At 33.5% G+C, this 21193-nt stretch overlaps 1 protein-coding gene across 2 annotated transcripts; it reads right to left on the reverse strand.

Annotated features, from left to right (window-relative positions):
* Positions 1-140: 140 nt before the first annotated feature.
* Positions 141-15358, reverse strand: LOC125670112 (dual specificity mitogen-activated protein kinase kinase 4-like). 2 transcript variants are annotated; one of them, XM_048905091.2, is made up of 13 exons: positions 15110-15358; positions 14024-14119; positions 13305-13383; positions 13120-13171; positions 12839-12952; positions 12470-12589; positions 9791-9910; positions 9451-9502; positions 8470-8597; positions 7618-7695; positions 4160-4305; positions 3569-3614; positions 141-2732 (listed from the first exon to the last, which is right to left on the reverse strand). In XM_048905091.2, the coding sequence occupies exons 1-13, from the start codon at positions 15138-15140 to the stop codon at positions 2607-2609; spliced, it is 1188 nt and encodes a 395-aa protein (XP_048761048.1). In that variant the 5' UTR covers positions 15141-15358; the 3' UTR covers positions 141-2606. The 2 variants fall into 2 exon arrangements, with proteins under 2 accessions (XP_048761048.1, XP_048761049.1); XM_048905092.2 differs by lacking the exon at positions 14024-14119 and having other exon boundaries at positions 15110-15357.
* Between the last annotated feature and the right edge of the window lie 5835 nt (positions 15359-21193).

Genomic DNA, 21193 nt, shown 5'->3' on the forward strand with positions numbered 1-21193 from the left:
CAACACATATTTGTGAATATTCATATGAGTAAGAAAAGGATTCCAACACATATTTATGAATATTCATGTAATAAAATGATTCCAACACATATTTGAATATTCATGTATTAAAGAAAATGATTACAACACATAAGAAATAATCCTGTCACTTCTTTATTTCATGTCAGTAATAAATAAACAGTAGTGAGGTGCGCACAGTATCTCAGTAATTAACATCTCTGGCCATTGGGATATAAATGCATGGCTTATTAAAAAAAATCACTGCTATTGGTTTTTGAGGCAGTAAAGCCATGTCTATTAACGGTAAATTAAAAAGAAGAAAAAAAACCCAGACAATGTCCAATGTTCAGGGATGGCTGGTACTGAAGAGTTTCACTGTACTGGAAAAAAAATACCCACCATGCTCAAATTTTCATTAGCATGAAATTATTTTGAAATTTCATAACTGAAAATAATGAACTGGAGCCTGATGAAATGTCAAGACTGAAATTTTTGTGCAATGTTTTTACAAAATTGAACTTCATATAAAAAAGAACTTTAGTTCAAACAAAAAAGTTATCACTTAATATGTTTCTGACAAAGCAACTACTGAATTTATAGGTATCCAATTTTTGTGGTATAAGTAAAGTTTTACTATTACACAAATCTAGTCCAATAAGTTAGATATACTAAAGCCTTGTAGAAACATGCATGTAATACACATTTTTACTTTGTAACAGGCACTAACGTAACTTTTAGAAGACAATATAGGTCTTAAGCTTTAGTGAACAGTTTGGATAAAATTTATGTTTTGTGAAAAATCTATGTTATTAAAATTTCACCAAAGGGCTTGATAAGATTACTTTCATACTAAAGAAAATTACTGCAGCATATACTGTATTACTCTGAATAACTCATAAAACAAAAAGCATCCATTCAAAACTAGGTCTTTTCAGTTTAACTTGAGTGAGAAACAAAAATCCACAAGCTTTTCAAAAATGCATCTCATTCTTATCAACTGAAAATGATTTTGTTTTGTTTCATGGAATGGCTCTTAAGTAAATTCAAGGAACATTTACTGCAAATTTTCCTATTTTTCTTCAACAGTCCAAAATTTTTACACTTGATGAAATCATAAAATATGGCACACCAAGATGAGACAATGATCAGTGATAGGTAATCAAAAGCTGAAAAGCCAAAAAGCTGTCTACACACATAAGTGGTATTCAAAAAATCAACTGAAATATTATATGCTTTTGAATAAATATGGAAGAAGCACTTCATAGTCTTTTATCATTAATGAAACCTTTCTATGTTCTGGTGCTGTAGTTATCACTTCTGATAGAAATTATTATTGTCTTTGCTTTTCATCCATATCAAGGTGCTAGAGTATACAGAATGGAAGAATTGTTCTCAAGTTCTTGAGCAAAAACTGTACACTAAATTGTCAAACTATAATGAAGAATAAAGTGTTGTCTAAGTTCCTCTACTGGAATGTTAAATTTCAATGTACAAAGATTTCAACATCTTAAAAGTACTTATCATATATGTGTCATAAATAACAAGCATCTAAATAAAACTGTTTCCTTCAATACACATACAGTAATACATAATCCAGTTCATTGAATACAGATCTTAGGATAAAATGTATCTATTATGTATAAATTGTAGCACTATTTGTGAAAAATGTACATAATAATTGTCAATTATATAAAAATCCATATAGCACTCAAACTTTACATCTCTTACACATGTATGTGACCCAAATGCATAACAAACAAGTCAGAAAATGAATCTCATAATAGTAAGTATTGCATTTCTAACATTTTCACATGCTAGTCGTTTATATGATTTTTATTTTCTTATTGAAAGAAAAACATAATTCGAAAACAATTGACATATTACAATATTTAATGGTGCTATCAAGAAACCAAAAAATCTGACTTGCATGTATGTTTGCAAATACACTGGTTGTCTTCTCCATTAGACCCTATGTATAATTGCTACCAAATGTAAGTTGTGGAATAATCTGTAGGAAATGGTTTTAAAAAAATCTGCCAAAGGACTAAGACAACAGGCAGACGACAAAGCAATTCTTTTGTGTCTGTTCAGTGGGAAAAGTGACACAAAGAAAATAAAACAAGTACAAAATCTGCTTTGCAGAAAAAATGAAAGCCCTCTATCACCAAGTTATGTAAACTAGCTAGAGAAAAAAAAAAAAAGAGACTGGCAGCATTATTCTTCAATTTGCCAAAATAAGTTCATTGGTAACAACCACTTCTACAATCAGCTGTCATCTCCAAAAGAAAGGAAAATACAAAAATAAACTATGTATGAGTTCATAAAATAATGTAGAAAATTCCATATTACAAGTTTTATCCATACAGGAAATATTGAGTAGGCCAGATTCATGACAAGCATTTAATCTGTTGAAGATACTAATGAACTCAATGCCAACCAGCTGGCTGCATAGATGACGGTCAATCTTTTATCATGTCTTTCCCCTATATTCCAACAGTAACCTCCTTTTTATCAAGACAAGTGTTTGGGAGTCTTGATCATTTGAGCGTTTGTACTTATGTTAAGATTTCCCTGAATTGAAAGCCCTTAACAACAACCCTGCTTCGTCAAGAGTTGGAGGCAGTGAGCTCCTGTAAGTTAGTGTTTGTCTCTCTCACATGATCCAGAATTTTTGACACATAACTGGCAATGTCTACTTGTAATTCACTATATCTTTTGATAAAAGGATGATCCTATAATGAAAGAAAGTCTCACTCAAGAACATATCTTTACCATCTTTTTCATAAACATGAAATTGAAAACAAAACAAATGGCAGCCTTAGCCACAGTGCTCACTTGAGCAACCTTGCTCATTTTGAACACAAGCTTGGTACATTGAAAATGTAAAACTTAGCATTTCTATGTCATGGTTTGAACAACCTGAAATATCTACCATATTAGGAGGAAGCTTCCATGCAAAATTGAGTTTTTCTGGTTTAGTGGTTCTTGAGGAGTTTTATTTAAGGAGGAATAATACATTGTCATAATGTGGTTAACTTCCTTTTGAAACTTGGATGAAATTATAAATATAAGCAATTTATGTACATGTATATTCCTTTTAAACCGAATCGTTTATCTGGGTAGCTCAATAGGTTTATATATCAACTGCTGAACTGTAGTTTGGGCATTTGAATCTAGCTGGGGTTTTAATTTTTTTCAGATCACTTTCTACTAAACTGCATTTTTTTTTTTTTACTAAAGGAGGTAAATTTGAAACTTTAATTTCCAAATATAATTGTACATATCCTCCATTTTCCATCCGTATTAGATTTCTCTGGTGTGTTATTCCTCCTAAGCCATCATATTTTCCTATTTCTTACTTATAACCTTTTTCGGGGGAAAGACAGGTCCTTCTTTGAAGCAACTTGAATTCCTTTTACCCAAGAAGATTTTGTGTCATTGTCCAAGTTTGCTTGAATGTGGCCAAGTGGTTCTTGATAGACAAATTTTGACCATAGAAACTCATCTAAGCACAAGACTCGAGAGGGTAAAATAAAAAAGTTAACATTTATAAGTAAATTACACTTACCAAGAGTTTGGCATATTTTGGCCTTTGTTTTTCATCTTTTGTCAAACTACAGGTGTAAAATACATGTATAAAGTCAAAGGTACATCACACAGGAAAACTGAAATTTATCTCATTTTTGCTTTAATAAAGGTACTCAATGTATAACAATCATATTTCATATCTAATAAATGGATGGTGGGATTTTTGTATATATGTATCATGGGTATGAAAAACAATGGAAACAGGCAGTAATTTATATCAATCAAAAAAGCCAATTACTTATGCAGAAATTAACCCATGTTCCCATTGCTTTCATTTCCTCATAATACAGGGAATCTACACATTTATTGGTGCTTGTATTGAGAAACATAATACATGAAACGGTATAGGATTATCACTATAAACAAAACATCGGCAAATATTGATATATACAAATGAGGTGAGTGTTGATAAAGTAGCAGTAGATTCAAAATTCAGTTGTATCAGCCATTTTAATTCATACATGTACATGCAAGTTCACTTACATGAGTTGATTAATCTTTCAATATTTTATGCTTCTTACAATGAAGAAATACATGAGAGCTGAATGAATGAAGAGGTTACAGGACTCACCAAGTATTTAAGAAGTTGAGGAAATCCTCGGAGAATTGCCCCTCTGTGGATTTAAGCTGTGGAGCAGGTCCTTGCACTACCTGAGTCAGCTGATCAAACACACTGTTCCACTTGGGGTAGGGAAACTTTCCTGTTGCCAACTCCATCTACAAAATGAAGTGCATACTGTTCTTTATCCCATTTTTAGCATTGACAAAGTATGATTTCTTGAAATGATATATATGGAAATACAGACATCAACACATGTATTGTAAATAATATATTGTGTTTGAGATACACAATGTAAAATCAAATGTCTACTTACATAAAGAACAGTGATCTAACAAATATACAGTGCATGACTATATTTTGCAACAACTACAAAAAAATTCTACTTCTTTCTCATGTTATCGCCAGTGTGAGATCGACTTTACCCACTTAAGATTTTTCTGTCTTACACTGCTGCAACGTCATTGATTGTGACGTCATATATTTTCTATGATTTATGTTACATGGTGAATAAAATATCGTTTTCTTTAAATTTTAATTTGATATAGCTTTCTGATGGACAACCTTGGGTTTTCATTTAATGCATTTGCAGGTATGCTCTTTCTGCCTGTCTAATTAGTTTTTGCATTGAAATTGAAATGAAGATTTTGATAATTTTGAATTTTCTCAAAGCTCCTGAATTTATGCGCTATTAAAACTGTGGGTAAAATGTGAGAAAAATAATCCATTTTTTACTTGTGTGGGATAGGGAAATTCTATCTCTTGAACAAAATTCGCTGTGTAGGACTCTGCTAAGCCTCATCCTAAATTGCGAATCTTGTCCCCTTGGAATTTCCCTATCCCACACTCGTACTAATGAAGGATTCTATTTGTCTCCAATTGGCTAGAGAGTTGGCAGGTGGAGGTCTGACATCAATGTGGGAGGAAATAGGAGTACCCTGACAAAACCCACACATCTGAATGGGCAACCACCATACCCACTCACATCACAGGCACTCGACGTTTTAAATATCTATAATAAAATCAAAGACCTAAAGGGCTACAAAAGCATCGAGTGAAATATCATAAACATCAGGGTTACCATTAAATATAGAAGTAGCAGGTGAAATTAGAAAAATAAAATTAAAGATGAGAAGGCCAAAGGAGGCAATTCCTTGTTTTTAGCCATTTGTAAAATGTCAACAAAATGTGTTTATTTACATGAAAAGAAATAAAGAGGACAGGTTGGGCTTAAGTTGCTTATCCTAAGAAGTTCATACCCTCCTCTTGCTAGATTGTATACCCTCAAGCCTAGTTACTTTACAAAAGTTATAATGAATGACTTAAAAAATGCAGACAAGAATATCACTGTTTCAGAGTGAGACTACTAGTTAATAAAAATCATGAAACCAATGGTTCACTTCTGTTCATTTATGATGAACAATGTTAGTATCAACTCTCTGTTTTTGATAATAAATCTAACAATTCAAAAGTTCAACGTATCGTAGAAAGTTTTTATTGTAAATTTGAACATAAATGCTACCTAGCCTGTTTTCTTCGTGAAATAACCTGTTTATTTTCTTCATGATATGCACACTACTTTTGTTTTATCTAATAGAAAATCAGGATAATTACTGAAAACAAAACCAGAAAGTCTTTGTAAATGACCAATTACTCACTGCGCAGCTCAGAATATATTTACCATTGGTATTTTTCTGTTTCTCCCAATCCGAAATAAAGGCTCTTAACGGAAATATGAGCTTAAAGATAATACATCTTACGGCATGACCATGTTTGAAGGTGAAGCAAAAAGCATTGGCTTTAGTATCAATACCCATAACAGGACATAAAATATCCCAAAGTTAGCACCTAACATTCAATAAAAGCATCCTAAAACCTTGTTATACGACTTTAGACATTAGATCTGCCTATTCATTGAACGCAGGAAATATAACACAATTGATCTCAATTGTGACGTTAGATTTAGCATCGATGTTAAGCAAATTTACAAACATAGGAGTATGAATTTCTCTTACCAAACAATCGTTTTTTAACTATTAGACAATGCTATAAATAACATCAACAACAGAATTGCTATTCTGCCTTTAAAATATCAATTTAATCCAATGTTTTAAAGTCTAGAATCATAAGAAACTTTTAAACAATTTTTTTTATTATAGATTTTTAAAACGTTGAGTGCCTGTGTCTCACATACATGCATAACAACTATAAATTTTGAGTACCAAATTTTTGTTGCAGCTGTGAGAAGTTAGTGTGCAAACCACTGCCCTACAAAGAATCCCATAACTACTACCTGACTAACCAGTGAGCTAAACATCACATTCAAACTTGATTTGACACTTACAAAGGATTACATATATTTGAAGAGCTAGGAATTAATGTTTACTTTCAGTTGTCCTCAGATTATCAGAGCAAATGTTTAGCATTCATATACTTTAAGATAAGATAAGATAAGATAAGTTTATTCCAATTTTGGACCCAGAGGGCATAACAGTAAGACATTTTATAAAGAAGGAAATTCAAAAAAGAAAGAAAGTTTACAACATTAACTACAGGTTACAGAGACTGCAAACTGCGTGTGGATGCAGCATGTTGGGGAAACAAGTACATACATATATGAATTGCTAATCATGTATATATACAAGTAGATGGACAGTATCAGTATTATACCAATATATGAATAATAAACTATAATGATTTTTGCAGTTTTAAAGCATCACTTCTTTTTCTGAAAGTTTGCACTAAGTATTCACTCAATTTGACAATTACTGGTTTGTCTTCATTAATCATCAACCAAGTAAATTTGTCCTTATTTGTTATATAGATAAAATATACTTTATATTTTAATCATAATTTGAACAAAAGGATTTCACGGGTACCCAAGAGTATACAGCCTCAAATATGATATCCCAATGATGAAGTTCAATTTTTTGCAAACAACAAAAATTAGCTTCCATCAATGAATTAATATGATTCTAAAGTATGAAATTTGACCCATTTATGATACAACATCAATGATTTTTTAAGACCTATTATAGGTCAAAATATCGGCCCTTTCCCCTCTCAAAAATTACCAAATTTTCCCCAATTTAACTTGACACTTTTCTCAATAATAAAAACTGGTGAATAACATATTTGTTTAAAAATAAGTTCAATGTGAATAGTTTATGTACCACATGACAAAGACACATCAATTCTAGATGATTTAGAAAGAATAGTCGAAAATTTTAAGAGCTTAATTTAAGAAAAGAAAGTTAAATATGTAAAATAAAAGAAGAATGACATCAATTTGTGTTTGATATGACATATTTAACATGTTTACAATAATGTCTAGGTTTTTCCAATTTGATCTAAATTTTGACAATTTTCTCCAATTCGAAAGCCACAGCCTGACAGGACCCTTTTGAAAAATGTTGAAAATCACTGACCATACCTATGCATTGTATTCAATGTTCTGAGATAATACTCACTAGTGTAATACCAAGGCTCCATACATCTGACCTGATGTCATATCCACGACTGGATGCTCGTGGATCTATTCTCTCTGGCTGCAAAAAGAAATCATTTCTTCATCATGTTGGGAAAATTCCCTCAAACAGAAATCCATACTTATTAAAGAGTGAATATATCCCTTACTATTTAGGAAACTTTATTTCATGTGTGCATAACATGCAATATAAAAAAAAAAAGGGGGGGGGGGGTCACTACAATTTCCCTGCTCTATCAAAAACAATGTCACAATAATCCTTGAATTACATGAACCCAGTATTTTCATACAAAAGACAAAGATTAATTAATTATAATTTATATATTGTTTAACGACCCTCTTGAGAATATTTCACTCATATGGAGACATCATCATTGCCGTTGAAGGGCTGTAAAATTTAGGCCTATGGTTATGGCCTTTAAGCAGGGAGGTATCTCTATCGTGTCACACCTGCTGCAACACAGGACCTCAGTTTTTGCCTTCTCATCCGAAGGACCACCCCATTTAGTTGCTTCTTACGACAAGCAAGGGGTACTGAGGACCTATTCTAAGCTGAATCCTCACAAAATCAATAATATTATTGTGATGCAGGTGGAAATCTGAATTTGTCTGACCTCCCCCATTTCACATCCATCTCCCCAACTTTCTGATGCCCCCGTAATTTCATATATTGGACATGAATTATTGTAAAACTTCAACATACATGAATAGTCAATGTACATTGAATGCCTCATGGACATGTACAATGTAATTGACACACCCTAAATAATTAAATATTATTTTAATAACGTATAACTAAATTAACCTATATGAAACTATTCAAATTTATACATACTGCCATGTATGGTCGACAACCTGCATCTCGACTTTTGGCAATAGAATCTACTAACTGGCCACTAATTCCAAAATCACAGAGTTTTATGTTCCCTTTGCGATCTAGCAGGATATTTGATGGTTTTACATCTGAAAAGATACAGAAAATTCATGAACAAAAAATTAACGATATATTTGTAAACTTTAACTTGATGCAGTCTTTTTCATACCAATTTTAAAATCTAACTTCCACCCTACTGATTCGGGAAAAATCAATCAACATTTTTGGATGTGGGAAATTTTTCAATGTTAAATTCTTCCATGCTTGAAAAGTTATATACACATACTAATAACTATTGATTTTTGTAACTATAGTTTTGCAACCATTTTACAAAATGGTTTGAATCTATTATGCCACTTAGCAAGCATAACATAAAATCGATATTATACAAAGTTCTAAAAACTCTTAATTAAATGATGAAAACATCCTGTTACTGTCAATATTTTCCTTATCAAGATGATATTTTCATAAAGTTGAAATAAAGCTTTAATCATTTAATCTCCTTGTGAATTTTTGGCACCAGTATGACAATTTTGGTTAGATGAAACTGCCTGCATAAGGTAGTAAAGTTTATGTATGAATAGGTATTACACTTTACTCTGGAACATGAAACACTATGGACCCAAGCACAACCATATTCAATTGCTGCAAATTTGACATTAACCTTGTGGAATTACCTAGGCTTTAATGAGTCACCTGAATTGATCTTAACCTTTCACTTCAACTGACGGTCATGTCTGTATTTTGTTCAGTTTAAAGCTTATAATCAAAGATAAATGTTGCAGATAGTCCGATAGACTAATAGCAATAAGCCTGGCCTTTGATCCCTGGAACATATCAATCAAGTCACCACACTTAATTTGGAATCCTTAAATATATGCAATAGTTTCACTAGAAATTACATAAAAATAGTTTGTTGATTAATTTACATCCAATACATACCTCTATGAATTATTTTCAAATTTTCTTTCAGATAATTTAAAGCTTTCACAGTCTGAAATGAGAACAAGACTTCTGTAACTTGAAAAACTACAAGTTCAATGACAGCAGCACCAATAGGCATCAAACATTTATTTATCATTGTAAACCATTACAGTAGGACGGACAATATTCAATTATGTTCAATATTTCAAAATGATAGGATAAAACCTGAATGAAAAAAAAAACAATTGCAGGTTTCTTAAAGTCCTGACAAAGTAGCAGTAGCACTCCACATCATCAAAAATATTCTAAAGTAGTGAGTCCTTGTCCAGTATCTGATATACAGTTAAAATCAACTTACTGCTACAGTTATTTTTCCTAGAATTTCCTCTGGTATCGTTGTTTGTAACACATTAAATATATACTTATAAAATTTATCAAGAGAAATGTCCATCATTTCTACACAGATCCAGCAGTCTCCCTGTAAAATACAAAATAATAAATAATGAAGAAGAAAAATTCATACAAAAGGAACCCACCATCCTTGTTATGTACATTGAGGTCTTGACAAAAACATAGCAGTGTAAAATTAATTTTCATTCTATCATTTAGAGCAAACATGTTACCAGTCTGTATGACAACATTTTACTAGATATAATGCAAGGTGTTCATATACTTTGTAAACAGCTTTTTAAGTCTCTGATATATGCAAGTTTTTTGAGGGGCAGACAGGGATGATAATCTATCAATTAATTTAAATTGGCCTAAAGTGTAAAATAAATTCAAGTGTTAATGCCTTTACAACAAAACAAAAGAATAAAGAAATATTCAACCCCCCCCCTTCCCCATTACAGAGAATACACAATTTTTATATGTTTTTATTAGATTTCACTGACAACTTTTAAGGGTGACAGACCTAATTCGTTTCTACAATAGAGATTTTATTCAAATTTTGATATAAGGTAAAGCATGCATTAATGAGTTAAAATCAACGAAAAAACCAAATGAAAATCGTATTTGATTTTCACCGGGGGGCGTTTCAAAAGTTGACTACGAAGTAGTCGTAATTGCAAAGGAAATATAGGGAAATTTCCAATGTGCAATACAAAAGTTAAAATTAAAAAAATTCTACAATAGAGTTTTATACCAAATTAAAGTATGATTTTAAAAAGACAATAAGCTTACTAATTATAAGAAAAAAAGTATGGGTCATCAGCAATTCTTTTTCAGGGGAGCATGTCAAAGGACAATTTTTGGCCAGTTTTCAAGGAAAATGTCATTGAATAAGAAATGGATAGGTTTTCTACTTGTAGTTTCATACTTTTCCTTTATACTAAATAATCACACGGATTAGGAAAAAGTTCACCAATCATATTTAAACACTGAGTCATTGCATAATATTCCAGGGGTGGTGTCAAAATATGTAATGTATGAACTGTCACAAATTCAATAAATCTGATATAGAGCTCAGTATGCAGCTTAAGACAACGGATTTGTATATATAGTGTAGGCCTATATGTAATGTGCCTATTTTGTTTTCATTTTCATAATCTTCAACCTTTCTAAATAAATTCAAAAATTTCAAATGTTTGAATAAAAGCATACATGATAAGAGATCAAGTACATGACTTATCGGACAGTTTCAAGATAGGATCTAACATGTACTTCAAGTGTCATCTTCATCTATAAGATTTTTCTTATGAACACTCTCAGAAACAAAATGGACTTTTATTCCCTGAAACATTTTTATAAGTTAAGCTTAAGAGTAGCATAAATCTATTTTAATAAAGGAATTCTGATATTTCTTGTAGGCTACTTGTATTGAATGTAAATGCATATATACATGTTTTTGTAATACAGTGGTACATGTTGATTGGTAATTGCAATCTCAGACGCATATTATTCTACCTGAATGTATTTTTCTCTATATCAAAAGATGACAATAAGCCGACTATTTTCGCCAAGATATGTGTATCTCTGCCGTGTGATCGGTTCTGTGCTAAGATCTGCGCTAGGATGATAGTCTTCAAACTATTCAATGGCAGGATTGATTTTCCGCGCAATTCGGCATTGTGACGTCAAATACAAAGCCCAGCGGCGTATTCAACGTCACAACTATAACAGCTGTTCCCAACATTATGACGGAACGATTTGGGTTTTTTTTGTCGGAAGAAGAATAATAATAAAATATCTATCCAATGGGTAGGGGCGATAGCGTGTTTATTGTCAGCCGAGAAACTACCCCCCGGTCCTGCCTCTGTTCTTCGTTTGTTGTTGATTGATTCGGTTTTAGTCATTATCTCTTTGTCGTTTTAATGAATGGTCGAAAGATTTCAAAATATAATTCTACCCTCTTTTCCGCAGTTGGTTGTAAATAGATATTGTCGTCGGTTTTTGAGTAATACGCTTCTGGTGCATGCCGTAAATCGTTAATTGTTTAAAAAGTAATATAGTAATTACTATTGATAAAAATATTCATGATATAAACTATATTCAGAAGTAAAATTTTAATAACAAAAGAGTCTACATTTTTTTTTACTTCGTTGTACATACGGAAGACAGTTTGATTCATCCCATATGCACGGAAGGTTGTAAAAACACGGACAATTACGGAATCCCAGAAATTATACATAAAACACGGAAGAATCACGGACAGATTTTTTAAAGTCATGGATTCACAGATACAAAAGTTACGGAAATTCTATAAATCGACTTTATTGAAGAATTCATATGAAATATGGATTAAAATAAGATGTATTACTTGTATAATGAAAGAAATATACAGTCTCAAGTTCAGTTTGTAAATTTCGCATGTCCATAATGTGATGAAACAATTGCAGTGACGTCACAATGCACGGAGACTGTAAATAGCGATGTGCGCGGCTTTCTGCGCAGAAGTGCAAAATTTTGAATTAGGTCTGTCGTCCTTAATACATTGCTCCAGGTATTGTGTTATTTTATTGTAACAAGATGAGAACTGTAATAACAGCATTCAACTGTGTCTTGTTAACACTCAGTTTATCCCTCACACTACAAGTACCTCTTTAAACAGAGCTCCATAGAACTGTACTATGAATCTACAATCATTGCTCCTCATCACAACATCCAGATCCATCAACAACTCCTTCTGTTCTTTCTCGTCCACTGTGGAGCGTATTCTCTGTAACGCAATTCATTTTCTTTCAGAAATTCATTCCTATCTCACATGTATGATTTACTTGTTTATCCAAGGAGAATATGCAATAGTAAGTTGGATTAGTTTTAACATATGGCCATCTTTACTAAACATTTACATGATCCAATGAATTTTGTTTCCTTCTTTAAATCAGAATGTAAACAATTACCATCTAAAGCTTACACCCCACCCCCACAAAAACATGTAAAGTATAGCTTATTATATGGAAATTACTTTAACAGCCATTATAGTGCCACTTTCTTTGTGCACCATTTTTGTGACCATTCCATAATTCCCTCTTCCTATTTCCTCTAATTCCTGGAGGTCATCTGACATGAAGTCATAGGTCTGCAATGGATTTATTATTCAAATAATTAGTTCTACTTCCCCAAAAATGCAGACTAAAAACTTTTTTAGTCAGGAAAATGATTAACTATATGTGCTGCTAAGGCAACAAATAACATTGTAAATTACCACATATGTAAATTTCCAAACAGTGAACAGTGTTTTCTGACCTTTGACTCTATTTGTAGTTTTCCTGTAGACTTCAAACCCTTTATCCTTTCTCTGTAACAGATATATTCACCCTCTTTTAACTTTATGTATAAACCTCAATGTGTGATGACCTCAAGATCAGAAATGTTCCAATTTCAAACATGTATACCAAATCAAGTGATAAATATCCACACTGAAATCTTACATTTGTGTTCTGTATCCCATGGTTGCCAAGGAAGGAGTTTGAGGTGTAAAATTAATGGTTAGTCTTCTCCTCAGATCAGCTGCAAGTCAAATTATAAATTTTCCAAATCTAATTATCTATCACAACTAAATTTTCGTTTCGTGCTTGAGCCTTTGTCACAGTGCTTATCAAATAAATCTGGTAGATACTTAAATAAGAAAGAACAGCGTGTTGCATGATTTACAAACATAAATTTGAAATTGCCAGAAAGGAAGTTCAGCATTACACCACAAAAGCACTGCCAACCGGTTGGGTTTGACTACAAAACTAAAGATATACATGTACATAAAGCACATTTTCAGTCTCTGTAAAGCCTACAAAAAATTCTTTTGAGTATATAAGAGAAATTGTATTAGAAACCCCTACATTACTGGAATGTTAAAAGTGATATATATTAAATGTATAAATAATTGCTAGCAATTCATTGTATAAATTCAACTTTCTGCTTGAATGGCCACCTCTGCTGTTTTACACTCCTTCGAAAAAGATGACAGTGAAACAAAATAAAAAATTTGGTGCAGACACACACAAAAATATACATGTGATTAAAATATTGGTGCTCTCATTTATTACTTTTTTTCCGTGGGAATTAGTAAATGAGCTTTGTTAGTCTTTCATAAAATTGTGTGGGAGGGTTCTTTGGGTTCAGTGTAAACAAACAGTCATCATCCCTAATTTACCCATATTTTCTGTGTCGAGTCTGCGACTAGGAAGTGTCGGTTTTTGTATATTTCTATTTCTTGGTACCGGGGGTGGTGGAACGGGGGGTGGCAAGTCTACAAAAATAAAACAACACTCAGCAAAACTTAAACACTGTGCAAAGCCAAAATATCCTTCACCAAAGGAGGCCAAGCATTTTAGTGAAATCATGAAGCAACAACTGATGAACACAATAAAGATGTCTAAATCAAGGATGTAATAAATAAAAATACTTGACTAAATCATTGCAGTCACTTATCCACACACTGAGCCATTACTTTTCTGAATTTTATGGGTTTTAAAATAATTGACCACAGCCTATTACTGTTCATGCAACGAAAATGTCGTTTATGTATATGACTGTTCTATTCTTCCATTTCTTGTTTAAACTAAGCATATATTTATCAGTATAAGCTTTTTATGATTATTCTTTCCAGCAATTAACAGCCATCAACTTTTACAATAGATCTGAATACCACATACACTGTATTTGAAATTTCATACTCAATCCTAATCTTTTCAATCAAGGGTCCGATTAGGCAATCATGAATGTTTAATTTACTGCGACTACAATCATGTTTTAAATATATACATGATATATGCAAATAATGTAGCTTATTTTCATTGTTTCAATGGATTACATCTCTGTAGTATTGATCTCATAAATTATATAGTCCTCTCCTTCCAAATAACTGTGCTTTGATAGTGCCTTCATATGATATAAAACTGATACACATATAGTAACCAATGGACTGGGTTGGGACAGCCTGGTTCATGTATTCTTTACATGTTATAACCTCTATCCTGATGACAATGATACGATGGTAGGATTAGTTGACCATGTTTTGTGTTTTCAGATAAAAGCACCTTCTGTTCTCATTATTCCACCAGGAAATAAAGAAGCAAATTGAGAAAGTAATATTCCCCACTCCTTTAGTAACTATACGAAGACTTATTTGAATAAGTTGACGAACAATGTTATTAAGTCAATGAACAGTTGCATGAGTCACCAATCTTAAAATAGAGCTATACTCTTGCGGAATTTCCTCTGCATTTACGTACGCTACCTTGGTTTTGACTTGGATCTGGGGCCGCCATCTTGGTAGATTGGCGTATTTTAGTTGGGCCCCTCTTGTTTAGTTGTGCCCTCTTTTGACTTGGCTCAAAACGTTCAAAAATCCTGATGATTCAGTCAAACAAGAGGTAGAAGTCCCCGGTCTAATGGAAGCGTGAATACAGTCTGATGTTCATTTCTTTTTGATGACTCATCATATAAAATCTGGCTGGGAAAATCCCTGTGACGTCACGAAATCTCGTGACTGCGCGATTTCACCCGAAGGTCTCGCACCTGCTGATTTCGGTAATTTCCGGATTCATTTCTTGATACTGTCGCAGTTACCCCGCTTAGTATTCGAGTTTAATATTAATAAAATTTACGATCTATAACATTTTATATATAACATCTATAGAATAAAGTGGGTGTTGCAGTTTTTGTTTTTGTGTGAAAGATTTCAAGGTAACACTTATGGAGCGACAAAGCATGTAAACTTATGATTTACGTCTATGTTCAAACATTTGATGTACACAACTATCTCTTAAAAATTATATCTTCAAACCTGAAGTATTGCGTGCATTCATTGAATTATTGATGGCATTAATTATTCTATGAATTAATGAGTGCTATAATTGAATTGTTGCTCTCTTCAAATGAATTGATGATAACTTGAATTAATTCAATTAAAGAGAGAAATATTTCAAGTAAATCGCGCAATTATTGAATCACTGTTCTGTTCCTAAATTCATTATCTAAGTGATGCGCGCAATAATTCTTTTAGATAGATCAACTCTAGGGATATCTTCAATTCAACATATACACAATTAATGTAAGGATCTCTTTAATTGCATTGTTGCTCTCTTTAAAATAATATTTATGCGCGCATTAATCATTTGTATCGAGTTTCAAATTGAATTTAGCGAGCAATAATTCTATCACATTGATGTGTGCATGAATTGAGTTGATGGGCAATATAAAAACAGGGATAATTCCTGTGTAATCGACCGATTATAGAAAATTATTTCGATGGAATTGTTCTATATACTGTATTACACTCAACCTGAACATTTGTTAATTATTGTGTTAAACTGAATGTTGGCTCTGTATTAAACATTGGTGTAAATGAATATGCTTTTAGTATATTTTGTGAAATTGTAACTGGTTTTCTTTTTATTATTATTTTATTTTATAATTATTATTGTTTTTTGTTTTTTTTTTACGAAAGGCCGCTCATCCCGAGAGTAAACCGCTGGCCCTCCGGGCCCAAGGGGTTGACCCTTATCAACCCTAACTCATGAAAAAAATGTATGGCAAGCCCTTTTACTATTTCTTCGAAAAATAAGATATCTCTTTAAAATCATCATTACGGAAATAAGGAGTATAGCGTTCTGTGGGTGAGAACATTTCAAAAATCGTCAATGGAACCAATGTAACTGAGAAGTGAAAGCCATGGAGAAACTACCAACATGGACAAGGGACCCACAACATGGCCAATGCCAAAACCAGGATATGAGCTATACATGTATGTATGTATGTCACCGATAGGCTAGCATAACGAACAGCAGAGACGATGGAATATACTGAAGCATAAAAAAAGGGGGTAATATTTTTATTCCTTGTGTCAGAGGATGAAATATTTTATGTTTGATATAAAAATATAATTTCATAAAATTATTCATCATTTCATCGTAAGCCGTTTCATCTCATTCATATTCATTGGGATGAACGCTGATTGGCATAGAGAGGAGTGTGAAAGGTCAGTATGGTTTGTGTATGACTGTGAGTATCTTGTGAGTTGTTTTACTACTTTTGGTGCTATTTAAGCAAGATCCGCGCCAATTCCAGAGACTAACCCGACAACACTCCTATCCGGACGATGAATTTCATTTGTATTCACGTACGAAGTCACTTTTGAAACATTTTACAACTGTTTCTATTTTCCTAACTTTACGGTAAGAGTTTGAATTTACTCTAATGGTAAACATTAATCTATTACATTGAATTATAAATATTTTGAAATAATTATTTTAATATAACTGAAAGTGTGAATGATAGAGTGAGACAGTACTTGATGATTATATATATATATATTAGATCCTCCTCCAGAGTTAGGATAGTAAACTGCATAAGAACATGAACCACCACTTTGTGTTTTGTGGTTATCATTAAATACAAAATGGTTATACAAATATATCGCTTCTTTACAACTAATAGAAGATGCACATCTATTCTATTGGTTAAGACTTTGAATTCAAAGTTAATCATCATCACTTGGGCGAAAAATGGCAAGGCTGAAGAAGTGGTAGCCATTTAAATTTTCCTACTTCAATAATGAATATAATAGGTCCCGTATGTTGCTGTTCGAATTCTGCGATACGCGGTTTATTTATGCTGTATAGGGATGTTCTGCCAGAAGTGTCTGGCAGCAAAACAGATAATCTCTTGTGGACTCGGACGTGTTTGAATAACTCAAATTGACGTGTCCCACACATGCTCTATTGGCGAGAGATCTAGACTGTATGGTGGCCAGGGTAGCGTATCGACATTGTTCTTGTGAAAATAGTCCACTACATTCCACGCACAAGTATTCTAAAGTTGAAATTAAAAAAAATATGATACAGTTCCTCATTGCCAATATTACCGTGGTCTTTGGTGATCAGGTCTTCCAACAGTCTGTTGGAATTCCCATGGACACGAATTGTGCTCCCTTGTTAGCTGACCTGTTTTTATATTCATATGTAGCAGAATTTATTCAGAAACTTCTACGTGAGAAGTAAAAATCTCTTGCTGTGGCCTTCAGTTCGATATTTAGATATATCGACGACGTTTTATCTATTAACAATAATAACTTTCATTCATATGTCGATTCGATATATCCCTGCGAGCTCGAAATAAAGACACCACAGAATCGTCCACTTCTGCTTCATACTTAGACATTTTATTGATTGATTGATTGATTTTTTTCCGCCACACTCAACAATTTTTCAGTTATATGGTGACGCCCAGTTTTTATTGGTGGAGGAGAGAACTCATATACAATGTACATGGGAAGAGACCACCGACCTTCCGAAAGTAAACTGGGAAACTTTCTCACTTCCCGGCGCGAGCGGGATTCGAACCCGCACCGACAGAGGTGAGAGGCCGTGTGATTTTTTGAGCGCGATGCTCTAACCACTCGGCAACGGAGACATTTTATTGAAGGTAGATATTAACGGCAAACTAACAACTCAACTATATGACAAACTGGATGATTGCACTTCTCCATCGTCTACTTCCCATATTTATGTAGCAATATTCCATTATCACCTGCATATGGTGTTTATATCTCAACTGATTCGATACGCAAGAGCTTGTTCTGCGTATGGTAAGTTTTTAAATCAAGGCAAGCTACTGACAAACAAGTTGATGATACAGTGGTTTCAACAGTCTCGTTAAAAGTCAGCATCCCGCAAATTGTATGGTCGTTATAACGATCTAGTTTGCTAATACAACCTATCATTTGGTCAAATGCTGTCTGACGTGTTTCATACCGATTGTTAGACCGTTCGTGGCATACGGATTTTGACTATGGATAAATCCGTTTACCTGATTAAGATACAGGGCTCACGACGGGTGTGACCGGTTGACAGGGGATGCTTACTTCTCCTAGGCATCTGATCCCACCTCTGGTGTGTCCAGGAGTCCGTGTTTGCCCAACTATCTATTTTGTATTGCTTATGGGATTTATTAGATTGATCGCTGTTCGTTATCTTCACCTTTCATACATGACATTAGACACATTGACTTGTTGAAACAAGGAAAATTAAGTTAGACTGGCGGACAAACGGCACAAAGATAGGTTGCTAAACAGTGTCAATATACCATTGACCTGTCAAATTGCGGAAAATTGGTTGTAAAATGTCGACTGTAGAAAAGAATCTGTTTTAAAAAGCTCAAATTTTCCGTGACCTATGGATAAGCGAAACCACACCAGATGAATGCAACTATGGAATCATCAATAAAATACCAACGAAAAGCAACTCCAACGACTGCAATAGGTTGTGTGGCATAGCATTACTTTCCATCCCAAGTACGAAAATGACAAACCTCATCATAAGAAGGATTCACACCACTAACACTGTATCAAGCGACAGTCCGGTGTCCGCAGAGGAAAGATGGTAACATTGTCTTGTTTTCATATTTCAACCAGTACATTCATAGCAAAACCATAACCTGATCCATAAGCATGCAGGGAACATAAGATTGAAGATCAACACCAGAAGAAAAAAATAGAGGTCATGAACCTGACTGTAAACCAGCGGTCAAATTAGAAAATCATTTTTCTCCACGTTCTAATACCTTCAAATACCTGAGTAGCAAAGTGACAACGAATGGTAGACACTAATATCCAGTAAAGACTCTCAAGGGAGCTTTTAAGAATCTACAAGCTATTTGACGATCTAACGAATACACATCGGGACAAAACTAGAATTATACAGCAACTGTATTCCATCCCTTCTTAATAATTCATTCAAATGTTCATCAATATCAACAACTTTATGCACCGGGCATCTAGTACACCCAATTCCAAAGGAAACAATTTGGTAATGGGTCTGTTTGTAAACCCTGTGTTTTTGAGCAGAGTCACTGTTCTTGTGTTTCCATCCTTTCCTGTGAAGAGTTCTTCCACTTCCCAAATTTCTAGAAAAGACGTTTTAATTCATTATGAATTTGTATGATATCATCAACTCTGGTTTTCGATTACTTTGTACCGTTGGTATTACCTAAGAGATGTTAAATATTCCTTTCTCCAACGTGTCGAAAATTGTTTAATACACGTACTTCAAAGTTTCTTGAAACTTCATTGTTTACTTTTTGGTGAGGCGGAAGAATATTATCTGTTGTAACAGGTCTCTCACCTGGGTAAGCAAGTGATTTCATACGACGTCCATACAGAAGGTGAGATGGAATGATTCCAAATTTGTAATATCTGATGTGATGTAAGTGGTCAGCATGAGCTCCAATTCTTTAACCAATATTCCAAACTGATCCAAGTTTATACAGGACCGTTCTAAAACCTTTTGTAGACATGTTTTAGTTAATTCAACTAATTTTTCCCACTAGCCTCCGTAATTTGGAGCTCTTTTTGAAATGATTGATTAATCAATATATATTGTTTAACGTCCCTCTCGAGATTTTTTCACCCATATAGAGACGTGAGTCACCATTGCTGGTGAAGGGTTGAAAAATGTAAACCTATGCTCGGCGCGTACGGCCTTTTAGCAGAATAGGGTCTTTATCGTGCCACACCTTCTGTGACACGGGGCCTCGGTTTTTGCAGCCTCATCCGAAGGACCGCCCCATTTAGTCGCCTCTTACAACAATCAAGAGGTACTGAGGAAATATTGTAACCTGGATCCCCACGGGACTTTTTGGAATGGATTTCCAAGATGTTCCATATTGACGTAGAGCGTCATTCACACACATTGATTGTGCAAGTCTTTGTATGGTCTCTGCTGCCTGAGCAGAAATGTTTGTATTGTCCGACATCATCAGTTTGGTAATTGATTTCCAACTAATAATTGAGGAAATGTTATAGAAGAAATGACTCCTCCGACTGATCCTTGACAACATCGAGATGAACAATCCAGGTGCTGACATAAGTCAACAACAAATGTACACCTTTTAGTTCCATTTGTTACTTGTTTCTACATGAAATTAATTTTCTATATAAGATGTTTGGCACTTCAGGTTTTTGATTGAAATCCTTTTAATCACTGCAACAATCCACATCATTGGAAACTGTTGAAAGGATGATAGTTGTAAGTAGACTACTTTGCCAAATACGCAATTTCCGAGTTGCCCAAAGGTTCTTTCCCTTTGTGGAACTCTTATGCACAGTGAGACGCAAAACATACTTTCGTGCACACGCGGTGGGTACAAATTTTTATCGTTGTCTTCTTATATTGCCTAAAGGATGATCATCAGACATTATGCAACCACTCAAACTGCTGGGACACACAATTTTAGTAAGTTTATTAGTATTTGATGATAAAAAAAGTCCAAACAAAAATCGATCATCACCATTTTTCTTTGATTAAAGTATAACTCTTACAGA

Source organism: Ostrea edulis, chromosome 4, assembly GCF_947568905.1.
Source record: "Ostrea edulis chromosome 4, xbOstEdul1.1, whole genome shotgun sequence".
NCBI classification, from domain to species: Eukaryota; Metazoa; Mollusca; class Bivalvia; order Ostreida; family Ostreidae; genus Ostrea; species Ostrea edulis.